This window comes from Fusarium falciforme, chromosome 2 (genome assembly GCF_026873545.1).
Source record: "Fusarium falciforme chromosome 2, complete sequence".
Classification (NCBI taxonomy): Eukaryota; Fungi; Ascomycota; class Sordariomycetes; order Hypocreales; family Nectriaceae; genus Fusarium; species Fusarium falciforme.
In genome coordinates, this window is record NC_070545.1 from 4242131 (window position 1) to 4257246 (window position 15116).

The 15116-nt window shown below is 50.2% G+C and overlaps 4 protein-coding genes across 4 annotated transcripts; 2 read left to right on the top strand and 2 right to left on the bottom strand.

The window, feature by feature from the left end:
• Positions 1 to 575: 575 nt before the first annotated feature.
• NCS54_00322600 (HET domain-containing protein) lies at positions 576 to 4025 on the top strand (the record flags this gene model as incomplete). The annotated part of the gene is made up of 5 exons (XM_053148807.1): positions 576 to 629; positions 910 to 950; positions 1004 to 3071; positions 3391 to 3445; positions 3499 to 4025. The coding sequence occupies 5 exons, from the start codon at positions 576 to 578 to the stop codon at positions 4023 to 4025; spliced, it is 2745 nt and encodes a 914-aa protein (XP_053004782.1).
• Positions 4026 to 5134: 1109 nt separating this feature from the next.
• Positions 5135 to 6427, bottom strand: NCS54_00322700 (Hypothetical protein; the record flags this gene model as incomplete). Its single annotated transcript, XM_053148808.1, has 5 exons — positions 5135 to 5367; positions 5420 to 5507; positions 5562 to 5867; positions 5938 to 6255; positions 6314 to 6427. The coding sequence occupies 5 exons, from the start codon at positions 6425 to 6427 to the stop codon at positions 5135 to 5137; spliced, it is 1059 nt and encodes a 352-aa protein (XP_053004783.1).
• A 1258-nt stretch (positions 6428 to 7685) lies between these two features.
• NCS54_00322800 (Hypothetical protein) lies at positions 7686 to 8939 on the top strand (the record flags this gene model as incomplete). The annotated part of the gene is made up of 3 exons (XM_053148809.1): positions 7686 to 8045; positions 8098 to 8430; positions 8481 to 8939. The coding sequence occupies exons 1-3, from the start codon at positions 7758 to 7760 to the stop codon at positions 8937 to 8939; spliced, it is 1080 nt and encodes a 359-aa protein (XP_053004784.1). The 5' UTR covers positions 7686 to 7757.
• A 1394-nt stretch (positions 8940 to 10333) lies between these two features.
• On the bottom strand, positions 10334 to 15081 carry NCS54_00322900 (ZEB2-regulated ABC transporter 1; the record flags this gene model as incomplete). The annotated part of the gene is made up of 6 exons (XM_053148810.1): positions 10334 to 11586; positions 11659 to 12049; positions 12104 to 12977; positions 13029 to 13979; positions 14036 to 14203; positions 14264 to 15081. 6 exons carry the CDS (start codon positions 15079 to 15081, stop codon positions 10334 to 10336), a joined length of 4455 nt encoding a protein of 1484 aa, XP_053004785.1.
• Between the last annotated feature and the right edge of the window lie 35 nt (positions 15082 to 15116).

Genomic DNA, 15116 nt, shown 5'->3' on the forward strand with positions numbered 1-15116 from the left:
CTTTGATGATAGAGCTGACGCTGTTTAGATGCCACATTTTTTATCCGCAAAGAGTTGTGGATATTCCGGATGGGAAGCCCAAGTGGACCGGGTTGGACGAAAAGAGTGAGTTGATGGATGAGCCCTGATCAGAGGTGTAACAAGTGCAATCGGATGCAAATTTGAACACAGGATGATCAGAACAAAGTTGAATCAGGTGAGAATTTAATATTATATGGTGGTGCAAACGGTTACCATCCCAACGGTGGGCTCTTGGTAGCTCTAGGGTGTGCCACCAACCAACAGCACGGGCTCTGGTTCGCAACGCTTATAAGGAGACATCAAAAGCTCGCGATGAGGGCGGGTGGTTTAGTGGAATAATACTTCAATTGTCTTGATATAACAATTACAGAAGTGGTCCAGGGTTCGAGTCCCTGTCTGCCCATGATTCGACAGAGAAATTCCATCGTTGTCGCTGTCTCTTTTTGTGCTCATAGCCTCGGGGATAGGTCATGAACTCTATTGCGGAACCCTATTTTATCCTGATCTTATAAGCCCTTACCACGTTCATGGCGAGCAATCGACTTCTCAAGTTTATGACTTCTGAATCGACTCGATTTCAGGTTGTCACGTTTGCGGACATGCAAGCTGTAGGCAGCAGTCAGCTTACACCACCATGATTGGCTAGGCTCAACCTAGAGCATTATCAGTGAGTGCCTAGCACACGTGACGCGTGCGGGATTATCGTATTTCTCGTCGTATTGCTGCCTTTACAAGAGACATTCCTGGACAGATATGACTTTGATTCTGCGATGACGCAGTCAAGCAACGAGCTATGCAGCACTTGTGCCGCTGTTGATTTTCAAAAGCTAATCTACGCACCTACGTCGAGACCCGGTCGAGATAATCCCTCACCGAACACACCCCTAGGGACTCTCAAAGATATCATTTCTCGATCAGAACAGTGCCCGGTATGCAGTCTCATAGTCGATTCACTGAGAGAGCGACACAAGAGAACACCCAGAGAGCACTTTGCAGATGTCTTTTATAGACAGAAGTCCCTCCCTGAGAATGGTGAGGAAGAGGCGGACCCGGAGGTTGAAGAATATGGCATGCGTGTCACTTGGGGTGGCAAGGACATCAAGTGCTCTATTGAGCCTCAGTTTTTCTGCGAGATTCGAGATGATGTCGCGAATGTGAGACTTGCTGAAAGGAAAGATCGCTTGTTTGTTCACCGGTTGCTGCTCACGTTGGAGCCGAACCCTTATGCTGTTCTTTCCTTCATGGCGACCGACTGGGTTCGGTTGCACGCCATCTGGTCAAAGGGAGACTCCAGTGATGGTCCTGGCGAGTTTGATTTGAAAGGCCGACTCATTTCACCTCAGGGGTCTGGCCGGCAAGTTGGCGAGCTCTTAGACATTTCTCTCGTCAAGGGCTGGCTCGACAAGTGCGAGAAAGAGCATGGAGATAAGTGTTGCAACCCGGCCTGGCTTGCTGGAAGCGATGACACTTGGCTTGAGCCATTCAGAGCTATCGATGTTAAGGAACGTCGGGTTGTGAACCTGCCTGCTCAAAGCCGGTACATTGCTCTCAGTTACGTTTGGGGAGCGGGCAGCCAGGCGCATCAACAACAGATCCAAAGGCGGTTGACGAACGAGAACTTTTCTCGGCTTACTCGTGTCAACGGTCTTGATGAGGTGTCTCTTCCTAAAACAGTGGAGGACGCCATAGAGTTCACGTCCAAGATGGGAGAGCGATATCTCTGGGTTGACGCTCTGTGCATCATCCAGGATGATATTAAGGACCTGAGCCATCAGACGTCGCGGATGGATCTGGTATACTCCCGGGCTCTTCTCACAATCATTGCTGCTTGCGGAGACGATTCACAATCCGGACTGTCTGGTCTTCCAGGGCGAGGACGCGACATCTTTAAACGCTCAGTCCGTCTATCTCTAGAAGGATTCCATCTTGCACCCACCGCCGGCCTGTTCGTCAATGCTCCCCTCGAGAGATCCACTTGGAACACCCGTGGGTGGACATTTCAAGAACGCATCTTGTCTAGACGCATCGTGGTGTTTACCCCGTCCCAGGTCTTTTGGGTCTGCGAAAATGCCATGTGGGATGAGGAGGTGATACTTGAACTTCCAAAGCCTCGAGCACGAGTTTTATCCTTGGCTTTTGGATGCAACGACGAGTGGGATGATGGAGATCCCAAATTCTCCAGAGAGGCGCTGGCCACGTACATTTTGCAGTTTAGCCTCCGCGAGTTCACTTTCTCTGCTGACGCGCTGCCTGCCTTTTTGGGTGTTGTACGTCGCTATGAGCACTTGAATAACGAAATGATACACTGGGGTATCCCAACGGGGCTGTTTGATCAAGCCCTTACATGGAAGGCTGGGACGTCGCGTCGAGAGGAGATGCATCGAGTTGTGTGTGGCGATGGCCAGGTTCGAGAGGTGAAGTACCCCAGCTGGTCATGGCTCGGCTGGACGGGACTCATCAGCCCAATTCTGCACAACCATCACCTCTGGGGAAAGACAAACATGGGAGAGACGGGTGCGGAGCTGCTCTTTTACCGGCTGCTAAGTGATGGTGAAGTTCGGCTTGTTAAGGGGCTTGGGCAAGCTGGCGATTCTTGTCTTAAGTGGAAGGGAGAGAGTGTGGTGAAGGGTCCGATTGCTACTGACGACTCGATTGTCTCAAAGATGGAGAGCATTGGCATCTCCGAGGAAGACAGACATGTCACACCCGCGTATGACACTGGCCGTCTTGTTTTCTGGACTAGCCATGCTGTGGCCAAGGCCAAAGTTGGGGAAGATAAGCTCCTGTTACACGTCCAGGACCAGGTACTCGAGCTGAAGGCGTCTTTCAGTCAGAGCTTTCAAGATGTTTCCCGCTACGAGGAAGATGGATCAAGTTTGAAACCAGCTGAGGAAACACAGACTGTGGATTTGATCTTTATATCTCGATCCTATGAGATTGCCAACGCTAGGGAGACAGGGAAGCTGAATGTCTTGGTTGTCGAGCAAAGCGTGCCTGGTTCGGGCATTTGGAGTCGGGTTGGGGTGGCTGTTGTTGAGGAGATGGATTGGGTTCGTTTGGAGCCTAACTGGGAGATGGTGATTCTGGGATGAAGCATCGCTGTTGTTGTGGATTCTGAAGGCGTCTCCAAGAGAGGGCCTCTGCTGCAATAACGACGAATGCAGTTATCAATCCATGACTGCATCAAAACCCGATGCCGTACGACACCGTATTATAGACACGCCATGGTCAAGGGACTTGGATAGGTATACCTAGTAGACGGAATCTCAATCGCCGAATCTGAGCATCGCGTCATCAACACCGTGTCAGGGAGGCGGGCCACTCTCACATACTGTCTCCACGTCGAAGTCATTGTTGTGCGGGGTTCAGCGGTTAATCGTACCATTTAATTTGCCCATCTCTCGCCCCGTCGCTCGGCCGCCAGGTATGAAACAAGAGGGCGAGGTTCCGAATGTACAAATCACCACAAACCTCAAGGCTCGCTCATCATGGGTCCCAGAAGCGATCAAGACGATGCCAAGACGGAGGTTTCAACAAGTGCTGCCTCCATCTTGACACCCCCATCAACCACCATCACGGCCGATGACCCCCGCTACAGCCGCAGCTACCAGGTTCCCTGGCCTGGCAACACGTACATGATCATCGAAAAGGACACCGACCGTGCCATTACCCTCACGAGCACCGGCCTCTATCTCCAAGATATTGAGAAAGACCCCAACGCCAACAACCACTGGCTATGCGTCGATAGCCACAACTACATTGGATTTTTCAACACAAAGGCCAGGGTGTACATGGGCCACGATGGCGGCAACGGCATGCTTGCATCTGCTAGAGTTCTGAATGACTGGGAGCTGATGGTGCCGCGGCATCATCCCGATGGTGGCTATCAACTGTTGATGCCGTACTGGTCTAGTGCGATGATGATGGCTACCGCTGAGGAGGATGGGGAAAGAGTGTTGAGGACCAAGCATGGAACGACTCTGTGGCAATTTGTTCAAGTCTAGCCATTCTCTAACTCTCGCACTTGAGACGGAGGCATTTAGGCAACAATAAAAGCTATGGGAAACCTAAGCTGGGCTCACATCGGATGTACCATGTGGTCACGAGGCTGCTTGCCCAGAGAATCAGGCTGTGAGGCGTCAGGCCTCCCATAGCTTTCCAGGATTGAGACTTTTGGATACAAGGATAAGATGCTTTAATTGGTGTACATGAAGTTCTGAACACTATAGATCCATGAAATGTGCCAGAGTCTATTGTTTACGTCACTTGACACTCGACTCCTTTCTCGCCGTTGCCATAACGCCCCGGGTTTGATCGCATAAAACTTGGATATAACTGATATCTAAGCAAAGAATTATGCCAACACGTGGTAAACGCTCGCGCAGAAATCTCGCACGGCACTTTGAACATGGATCTTGCCCTTTCTCTACTTTCTCTACTAAGGGGCTACCGTTTGCTGCGCTCAATGTTGATCCTCTTTGAGGCCATCGGCCAGCAATAGATTTTACGCGTGCCAGCTTGATAACTCGCCCGTAAACGACTAGAATGACGTCCATACTCGCGTCGCTGCACTTCTCGCGCCGGATCTGGCGCCTCACTCTTTTCATTTGCCCATCGTTTCGATGTGCTGTACCTCGTGTTACACAACTGCGAGGCTGCTTCCTATCATCGACGACGTCTAAGAAAGAGGCCATCAACCACAATAACAAAACATACACGTACAAATAGCTGTCGGAGCGGAAACAAAATGCCGCAAAATACAGTAGGTTGGGGTAGCGAGGCTTCGCGGCTGCCAAACAACCTTGCAGCCTGATGGTCCTTGGGCACCGGCCTGGGCATCGACCAACAGAAAGTGAAATGGGGCCTCCGATGAGCGCTGCCGCCATGTAGGCCCGTCCAAATGCCTAGTCTAGCGACTCTTTTCACGGCCTCTCTTGCAAGGTGCGTGACCATGGTAATCCGTCTGACTTTATCCAAGAGGCCCAGGTAGTGCTATCACATGGACGAGTACCAACTAGGACTGGATTTTTCACGTTCGCACTGCGCGGATACTGCTCTAAGAACAAACTCTGTTCAGGAAGCGTAATCGTATGTAGTTTGTAGTCTATGTGTTTTAGACTACCCGGATCTTCATCAAGACCCGTCTCGGCTCGAGAGGAACGCGACAAAGCTCGCTGGCTGAGATGTCATACAACGGTGCCGGTCCTTCCCACCTCGAGCGCATAAACGTAGCACCTGCCTGTGGTCCATTAACGTATTCCGAGCCCATGCTAAGTAAACCTCTCTCCCTCCTCTCTTCGGCCGTGAGGGCCTTGCCAGTCGTAGTGAAGGGGAAGGTATGGAACTCTTTCAGATGCGTTAGTTCAAGCAGACTTATTATTTGAAGTGGCCCGGTCACCTCCGATGCTCGTCACGAGCTGGAGTACGCAAGTTGGTTGAATCTTTCGCGCAAGGGCGTCTGAATCGAGAACGTATGGAATACCGGCCTTTTCCCAATCAGCTTAAGGGATTCGCAATAGAATATTAAAGGCTCAACATACCTGACCATCGTCATCCGATTTGTCTCTATAGAATTCAACTGAACCGCCGAATAAATGGCTCTCCAGCCAGCGTCCAGACTCACCCCAGCTGGGTCCGGCATAGTTCAAATACGATACGGTTGGCGGTGTGTATGACTGTGTAGTGTCCTGTCCTTGAGCGAGGTATCCCACAAAGAGGTGGGTAAGCTCATGAGCAGTGGCTATAGCAAACATAAATAGAAATGTCCTAAAGCGAGCGGCCATTTTTCTGCCGTGAGGGCTTGTCTCGTTGGCCTCCCGACCAGCCGACGCCATCTGGGAGACTCGCTAGGGGATGAATCAGTATGGGGGGGCCATCACTGTAAATACACTCGCAACTGGACTGTGAACTACATACAGACCGATTGTAATAGATCCCACCAGCTCTCTTGGGGTTATATTGGGAGAAGCTGTGATTCTGGCATGGGATGCGCCTCGCTTCAGCAATCACGTCAGGGCCACCCAAGCTGTCCAAGATGACACGAGGGAAGTTGCCCCGAATGGCGCGGAGGAACTCGTCCACATACTCAGCCATTTGATCCTGGTCCCCATGGAATCGAAAGCCGTTACCTCCGAGGAGCCATGCTTGGACAAGTGCTGTTCCAAGGCTCGCCATGGTTTGACGGCCGGCAGCCTTTTCAAGAATGGAGATACCGGCATGGATAGCAAACGCCAGCTATTGAGGGTTAGCAAGTGTTGGGATATGTCGGGTGTATTCGGTTTGCCAAGCTTACCGCGGTATACTCCTCCGTATTCTCCTGCAGGGGCTCGCATTGTGGGCCTGCAAGAGTGATGCCGAAACGTTGAATCCCATATACTGTGAAATCCCGTGGCATAAGGTTTTTCATTGTAGAAAATGCGAAAGGGGTCCTGCCACGAGAGTTCACAGGAGGGAGACGTTTGGTTTGGGAATAAAGGAATTCTAGAATATTAAGTAGGTATAGAATTCCCTCGAGCCCAACGCTGGCCTCAATAATCCGAATTCCCGTTGAATTCTGAGGTATGGAGTAGAGATATTCAGAACCAACCACGAGCACAGCTTCACTTTGCTAAAAATACCATGCACACAGGTTAAAACCTGGCGACTTGGGTATGGCAGAGACATAATTCCACAGGATTGTGCGACGAATTAATATCGTCGTCTAGTAATCATAGGGTATCGAGGCCTTCCCTAACATCAGGCGTGTTTCAAAATACAAGGTACTGCACTGTAGCGGATGATGTGACCAGGACAAGCGAATGTAAACGGCCTGTACAGCATCTTGGCACCCCGTAATAGAAAGGCACCTCTTTTTATTGCGTATATTCTGATAGTCCTATTCGGTTAACGGTAGTAGGTCATGTACACGTAGGCGTTTTATCTATGGCTGATTTGGGCCGCCATGTAATCAACAGGCCTCGGGGGCCTCAATTGTCTGCCCAGTGGTTTTCGTTAGAGAAATTGATTTTTAGAACACGTGGACCTGTCATTGTAATACTCGCTGCCGTAGAAGCTTCTAGCAAGAACCGTGAGTCAGAAACTGGCCAACTGTTCCCAATGTCATCTGGTTGTACACATCATCGAGGTCAGCAAAGTGAAATGAAGGTATCACCAGGAATAGAGTAGCTGATGTTTCAACCAATCAAAACACGTCTTCCTGTGAACCAGGCGTCACGGCAGTCTCGGGCTGTGCCGGTGAAACCTGATTTCAGACAGAAAATTTCACCTTTTAGGCCTGATTGGCGAATTGCTTGGCCCACAGTGACCAGTCAATGTTTATAAAACAGTTGCAACGTCCGGTTTCGCGAAGAACTGAACAGGACATCTAAAGCGACGAGATAACTCTCTTTGAACTGCTATCTAGCTGTTTGTAACTCCGAAAGGCACCTTGCACAGCAGTGCCTGATTCTTGGGCCTCTTCTGTGTCTGTAAGTCCTTAAAAGGGCGGGCAGATGTGGAGGTTTTGACAGAGCCCCCTTTTCTCCTCATCTTCCCGCAGATCCGAACTTTAGTGGGCTGATCTGCGTCATCTCTCAGCTCAGCTCTCATTCTTCTTTCCTTTTTATTGGTTCGCTGTTTGGAAGCCGCATTACGATATTTCAACATCATTTCCTCAGCTCAGTTGGCTGATTTCGGTGTTTTGTACGACAGTTTTCTCTCTCTCTCTCTCTCTTTGGACCTCTCTGGCAGCCGTTGAAATGGCTTTTGGCGAATCAGTTGAGTCATTCGGTGTTGAGTTTCTGGAAGCAGGTCATCGTCAAGGTTTCGAGCAAGCTCTGATGCGGGTGTTAAAGACGGGCCCAGCAGAACACACGTTTGCTGAAATTATTGATGGACTCCCTATTAGACGCTCATATATAGAATTTCACTGGCCACAGGATGGACATCCGGCATATCAACATGATGAACTCTGCCCGGGCATTATTGAGAGAGCTCGAGAGCTTCGTTCAAATTTTGCGGTTACGAAATTGCGCTTTAAATTGCCTGCAAGTTTATCCCACGACTCATAGCCTGTCTGGATACTAACGCCAGTATAAGTTACTTAACGCTTTTGCAGAGGCGGCCTTTGGATCGATGCCCTTTCATCTTCGCCTCCTGGAGCTCCTCGCGGCCTCATGCCATCAGATTGCTGTTCACGTATATCAGCTTGACGGAGTAAACCACAAACACTGTGAATACGAAAAATGGATAAACCAGCCGCGGGATATGAGTCGATGGGACTCTTTTCGACATCCAACTGCCTTCTGCCACACATTTTACACAGCCGTTGAACAGTACCCGAACGGGGTCGCTGATGTCGTAGCCTACTGGGCTGAGGCAAAGATATTTGGAGGGGTCGTACTATTCGATAGAGGAGAGTCAGAAACTGAGGTACTCTGGTCTCGGTGGTTCCTTGAACATATATGCTGACACCACGATAGTGTAGGGAAGTGTACCTTCATGCGGGACGTCGAGGGGGTCCTTATACTCTATTCCCCCCCACAACAGAGCAGTTTGGTAAACTGATGGTGTTTCTACTCGGCGGAAAGAATGAATCTGCTGCGATAGAGAACCCTCTCCCCATCAGAGCCACCTCAGAGAACCGTTGGCGTTGGGATGCTTGGGATGCAACGGCGCATCACCACATCTTTCGCGACAAATACGAGCGTTTCATTAGCCCGACCAAACCCCCGACGTCATATCGGTCATCGATAGACTGGCCGGAAATAGCCGATGACCTTTACCTGGTAGACGCAATGCACGAGTATTACGAGGGAAAGGATGTGGATAAGGACGAGATTCGTGCCGCGTTGGAGCGCTTGAAACAGATAACCCCGTCCTCACCAATTTGGGAGAACCGAGAAACAAGGCATGCCTGGACGAAAGATGTTTTGAAGTAGTTTGGTTATCGGCTTCTTGCCTTCTTTCGACTCCTAGGTCAGCATGAAGTGGCATGCGCCTTGTTTCTGCGAGCGTCATGACACTTTCATAAGCTCAACTAAATTACAATCAAATTACTGTACCCAAGTACCCTTCAACTCGTCCATAAACCCCTCGTTAAGTGCCTTTATAACTGCCAGGTATGGGCCTGACCTTATGGATATGCAGCTCATCTGAGTGTATGCAGAAATTACGTCACGCGCTTAGAAGCCCAATGATGGCCTTCATACCCTCGAATGAGTGATGCAGTTGCCTTCATGCCTAACTTCGCAGCCTCACTTCCTTCTCTGATCACCTTGCTCACCCACTCCCATCATATTGTCTCTCCCTCTCGCGCCGACTTTACTGTTCAACCTAAGTCGCTATGCCCATGATATCGTCCATTATCCGATACCCAGAAGCAACTGGCCTCAATATAGGCTTGACTTACCCAGCTCGCGACAATGTTGACAAAGCCATCGAGGCTGACAGCCTTGGACTTCCTGATCCCCCAGAGACCCTTTCCTTAGTAGCGTTTGTAGTACTCGACGTAGAGCAGAAGGATCTCAACGAAATCAAGGCCTGAAATACGCCACGCCACGCGTCAGGCATCCATAGAATCCACGTCATTTTCATCTTATATCTGACAAGGTTGAATCAAGGCTGATTTCTGCCTGCTGAGCGAGTTGTGTTGACAGTGGATATAGAGGGGGAGTACGTCGTGATTTTGATTCCTCCAGTCTTATTATTTTTGGCTAGATTAACCATTACATTAAGCCCCTCAGTCAAGATTACAGAGCATGGCCTATTATTCGCTCATCTACCTGTAAGAGGCGTGTGGTGAAACCGTGGGAAATCCGGAGTTGTTATTATTATTGTCTGCAATGATGACAAGAAGCCATCAGCTACAACCGCAAAAGACACAGTTATTAGTACATGACGGAATCAAAGCCCAATTACGTAAAACACCGTAACCTAATTAATCCGGAATTGTCAAGACAAGTAATATTACTATTTGGTTCATTACCCTAGTTGGCACTCGAAAAGGATAACATACAAATTAGGAAGAGTAATACAGTTAAAATCATCTTTCTATATATATGACAAAGCTAGATGATCTCTACTGCCCTACTGTATTATCTGAGTTGCGATTTTATACCTTCCCAGTCAAGCTGCTTACACAGCATCTACACCTCTCTACGTCCGCCACCTCCCCGTTATCACCTTATCAGTTCCGAAATATCTACTACAAGCAAGTTTCCTTTCCCCAGGACATCTCATGTGAGAGTCCAATCCCATTATCTAAAGTTACATGAGTGAAAGTAAGTGTTGAGGATTCATCTCCTTTCTCCCACCCCATCGATCCGAGACCGGGCTAGAGCTTCTTATTCCTCTTGGGCATTCGAACCAAATAGTACAAAACCAAGGCGGCAATGACGTTGAAAACAATGTAAGTCCAGCCAATACCGAAATTGCGCCATCTGTCGTCGTAGTGAGAGCTAATGGCGGCCAAGTAGGTGTTCGTCTCCTTCATCTTGCAGTATTTGCAATCGCTCGTGGCATCAGGATCCAGCAAGTAACCTCCCATGGTTGACATGTACTTGGCCATGTAGTCGCCACAAGTCTGGTTCGCTGGCGGAATGATGGTGGTGTACTCATTGGCCGCACAGGTAACATCCACATTAGCGATTCCGGTGGATAAGACAGCCGAGATCCAATAGTTGAGCGGCGAAACTCTGTAGAGGAAAATCCAGAAACCAGGCATCGAGGTAGGTGAGGCCAGGACGCCACAGAAGAAAAAGACCAGCATGAAGAGGAGGTTAGCGGCACTGCCTCCGCCTTCAGCTGAATCAGTAAAGGAAATGCACATGTTGGCAAAGGTACATGTAAACATAAGAAATTGGAGGAAAAGAAGCCAGGACAGAGCGCCTCTCTCTGCGCTTTGGCCGGCTGCGTCGGCGTTTTTATACATTCCAACAGGAAAGTAAATAAACGCCCACATGAAAACAGAAGCAAGGATATTCCAGGGGATTTCGACAATGATCTGGCTGAACATGAAGATCTTCCAAGAATACGTCTTTGAAGGACGTTCACGCACTTCATAGAGGTTCCGCTGCGTAACGAAATGTGGGAGTTGCTGCTGTACCAGTTGTCCTAGGATACTGCAAAATTCGAAAAGAGCAAACATCTGGTTCTGCAGACCTTGGATCGTGAGAGGAGCGTTGAGGAACACGAGGCCGATGAATAGGCTGACGGAAATGCAGAGGACGAATTTGGAGTAGATGTAAGTCGGTGTACGCCAGTATTGTTGGAAGACGCGACGAATGACGATGAGGAATTGGTCCGACAGAGGTGCGGCGAATTCGAGATAGGAAGCAGCGTCGTGGACATCGCCAGTGGATGATCGTTCAGTGCCAAGAGACCGTAGGCGAGCCAATTCGGCCTGGACGGCTTGATACTCTGGGCTGGAACGCCAGAGTTGATGCCAGTCAGTGTCGGACTGACTTCCTGGGGCGTCTCCAGTAACTTCAAGCATCCATTCGGCTGGGTTTTCTCCAGGGTGACAAGCTGGGGCGCCGTTTCGCTCAAAGTAATCGGTGAGAGTCTTGGAGTGGTCACCGATGTCGCCTAGAGCGCGGTTAGTCTTCCATCGCAAACATGGCTGGGTAGAGAAATGACAGAATAAAGAAGGGTACTCACCGAAGTAAACAGTGCGGCCGTTCTTGGAAAGAAAGAGGAGGCGGTCAAACCGCTGAAACAGGATAGCAGAAGGTTGATGAATCGTGCAGAGGATGCTCTGCCCAGCTTTGGATAGCTTCTCAAGCAGATCCAAGACAGCCCAGCTGGTCTGTGAGTCAAGACCTGACGTTGGCTCGTCGACGAAAAGAAGGAGAGGTGGCTTCGCAGCGAGTTCAACGCCAATGGTTAAACGCTTGCGTTGCTCGACGTTCAGGCCTTCGCCTAGAACACCGACGACTGCATCGGCGTATTCTTCCATGTCCAGCAGACGGATCACTTCGTCCACGTAGGCTAGCTTCTCTTTCTTTGGCGTGCTGGCTGGTTGACGGAGAAGAGCAGAGAATTCCAAGGCCTGTTTACTCAGGTTAGAAATGAGTTCGGAATCTCAGCCATGGTGCCAACGTACCTCTCGCACAGTGCTCGTCTCAAGATGCAGATCTTGTTGCTGAACGTAGCCTGTCTTGCGCTGAAAGCTGTGATCGCGCATCTTTCCGTCCACCAACATCTCACCAGTGATGACACCCGTGCCAACTCGGTCAGCCAAGCAATCCATTAGCGACGTCTTTCCCGCGCCTGAAACTCCCATCAAGGCCGTGAGTGTGCCGGGTTTCACCCAACCATCCACGTGATCCAAAATGCGTCGAGACTGCTTCTTGACTTTGATGTCGTAGCAGACGTTGTTCCAATGGAAGACGCTGACTGAACCTTGGAATGCTCCCTTGCTGTTCAGGGCGGTGTTGTCGGGCTTTCTCACAACAGTTGGGAAATCGGAAGTAGACTTTTCGATGTCGTTGTCAGCCTTGACGGAAGTTGGCGGGACAAAGCCTTTGCGGAAAACGAGGACTTCGCCCTTGGACTTCTTGGCTGTGATATACTCGGTAGCGATAAAGTAGACAGCGTGATTGAAAATGATCATCGCAATTACAACACCGACGTTTCTCCATTTGTGAGCATGGTAGTAGCTGTATGCTGAGTTGATGTAGGCGTCTCCGTTGACATATGCCTGGCCTGGGATGGCACCAATGGCGTTACATGCCACGGAGTTTGAGTGGGCATCGGCGTAGTCGGGGATGTAAGTCGAACACTTGAAATCTCGGTTGTGGAATTCGTTGACCATGAGTGACTCAAAGCCGTAGGCCACGGGATTCAGGTAGTTGATCCATCGGCACCAGTCCAGCATGTAGTCGACAGGGATAACGAAGCCGGTAAAGACGATCAAGGCAATCAACAGAACTGCAGAAGGAATCTCGGCTTCGTATACGGTGCGCGACATGGAGGCACTGTTACTCCGTTAGTACTTGCTTGGGTTTCATGCCTTTAACCATACTCACATTGATCTGAAAACGCCAGACATGGCCATGACGATGAGAAACACCACAAACAGGTAGAAGAAGAAAGGCCCGGGCTCTCGACGGAGGTTGGTCATGAAGTAAAAGACCAGGTTGAAGACAATGGCGTTGAGGACCTTGTACGGGAGATCGACGAGGACGGAAGCATATGCCTCGGCAGACGGATGATAGAATGCATAACGGGAATGCTTTTCAACAATAGGTCGTTGGTCATATAGCGTCATGATCTCAAGGGCTGATGCAAAGGCGTTGAAGAGAATAGAAACGAAGAGGACGCAACCGCGGGTGAAAAATGAGCCGGTGTCCATCCGCATGTTGTAAAACAAGGAAGAGACAATCAGGCCGAGGACCAGGTTTGCAATGAGCATTCCGACAGCCATCCATGGATCTGCAATCAGGCGCTTGAATCCGCGCCAGAGACAGAGTTGGACTTGTTGGGAATAAGTCAGGATGTAGGGCGAGTTGAGACGCTGACCCTTGGATTGAGCAGACTTTTTGAGTTGTCTGTAAGTCTCAGCGTCAGGTCCGTTGAGAGGGTGCTGCGTTTTGTATTCTTCGATCTCGGCTTGCAGGGCTTTGTATTCGATGCTAGCCTTCCAGGCTGCTGCAAACTCGTCGGGTGTTCGTGGAGGATTGCATCCAGCGCGGGGAACACGTTCCGTCGGCGACGTCATGGATGTAAGGAAGTCGGGGGTGGTCTGACGGGCTGGGCACTCGAATCCGAGGTTGATGAAATACTCTTTGGCCTTGGATGCTGGGCCAAAGTAGATCTGCCGGCCTTCGTAGAGAATATTAGCTTTGTCGAAAAGCTCGTAGGCGCTTTGTGGAGCTTGGTAAATCGAGACGGCGCAGGTTTGGCCAAAGAGCTCGGACTGGAGGCGGAGGGTCTTGCAGAACTCAATAGCGTTGCCAGAGTCGAGACCACGGGTTGAACTGTGGAGAGATAGTTAGCATAATGAGATTTGGTGTATAGTCAGGTCCTGACTTACTTGTCCCAGCATTGGAAAGGCGCGTTCGAAAGAGTCGCCTCGGCGATGGTCACACGTTTGCGTTCGCCTCCAGATACGCCTCTTTCGAAATCGTTCCCGACCTTGGTGTTGACGGTGTGGCTGATGCCGTACATAGCCATAACGACATCTCTGTAGTGTTCGCAGTATCTGGCAAGTCTCATGTTAGATCACGGTTGCAGGTGGTGAAATATGAGGAAGATCTCTTACTGGTTGCGAGTCACGCCCTCGGATAGATCCCTTGGACAGCGAGCACGAGAAGCAAACGTCAAAGTCTCGCCAACCGTCATCTGTGGAAAGTGAACATCGACCTCTGCCGTATAAATCGCATCACCTCGGTGCGCAGTATGCATCTCGTCAGCCGGTATGCCCTGGTAGTTGAAGTATGCATTCTCCTTGTTGATGTAAATGCCGTTGGTCTCGCCCGAGATGGTCTTGAGAAACGTCGAACAACCTGAACCAGGCGGTCCCAGGACAACACACATCTCACCTGGCCGTATGAGACCATCGAACTGGCGTAGGATGTCAATGCGAGTTTGACCAGCTGTCTTGGAAAACAGGCGACGCGTCATGGCTGGCAACGCCAACCAGACGTTACCCACATCCTTCTGAAAGTCAGTCGGCGTGCCATACCCAAAGACGTTGACGTTTTGGAAACACAGCCCAACACGACGAAAACCTTGGCCTCGGTCGTTGGCTGTCTTGGCGATGGTCTTGGCCCAGGTTCGGGCGTTGAACTTGTCCCCGCGTGGGTTCAGGGGAGAGTTAGGATCGGTGCTGGCAAAGATGGAGGATGAGTCGTCGACGGAGATCGCTGACTGTTTAGTATACTGACGAGCCAGTTCCTGAACGATCGAGTGTCTTTGGTTCATATTGATACTTCCCGTATTAGGGTCGTGATCGGTTGATGTGCGTGGGAGCTTCTCGGGGTCATTGGGGCTGGTAGAGCCAGAAAGAGTCGAAGCAGTTCCCGGTAAAGGAAAGTTGCCAACATCTGCGAACGGCAGCTTTTCCAATGGTTTCGGCATTATGCCCTACCGGATCAACGAACCAGTTCAAACGA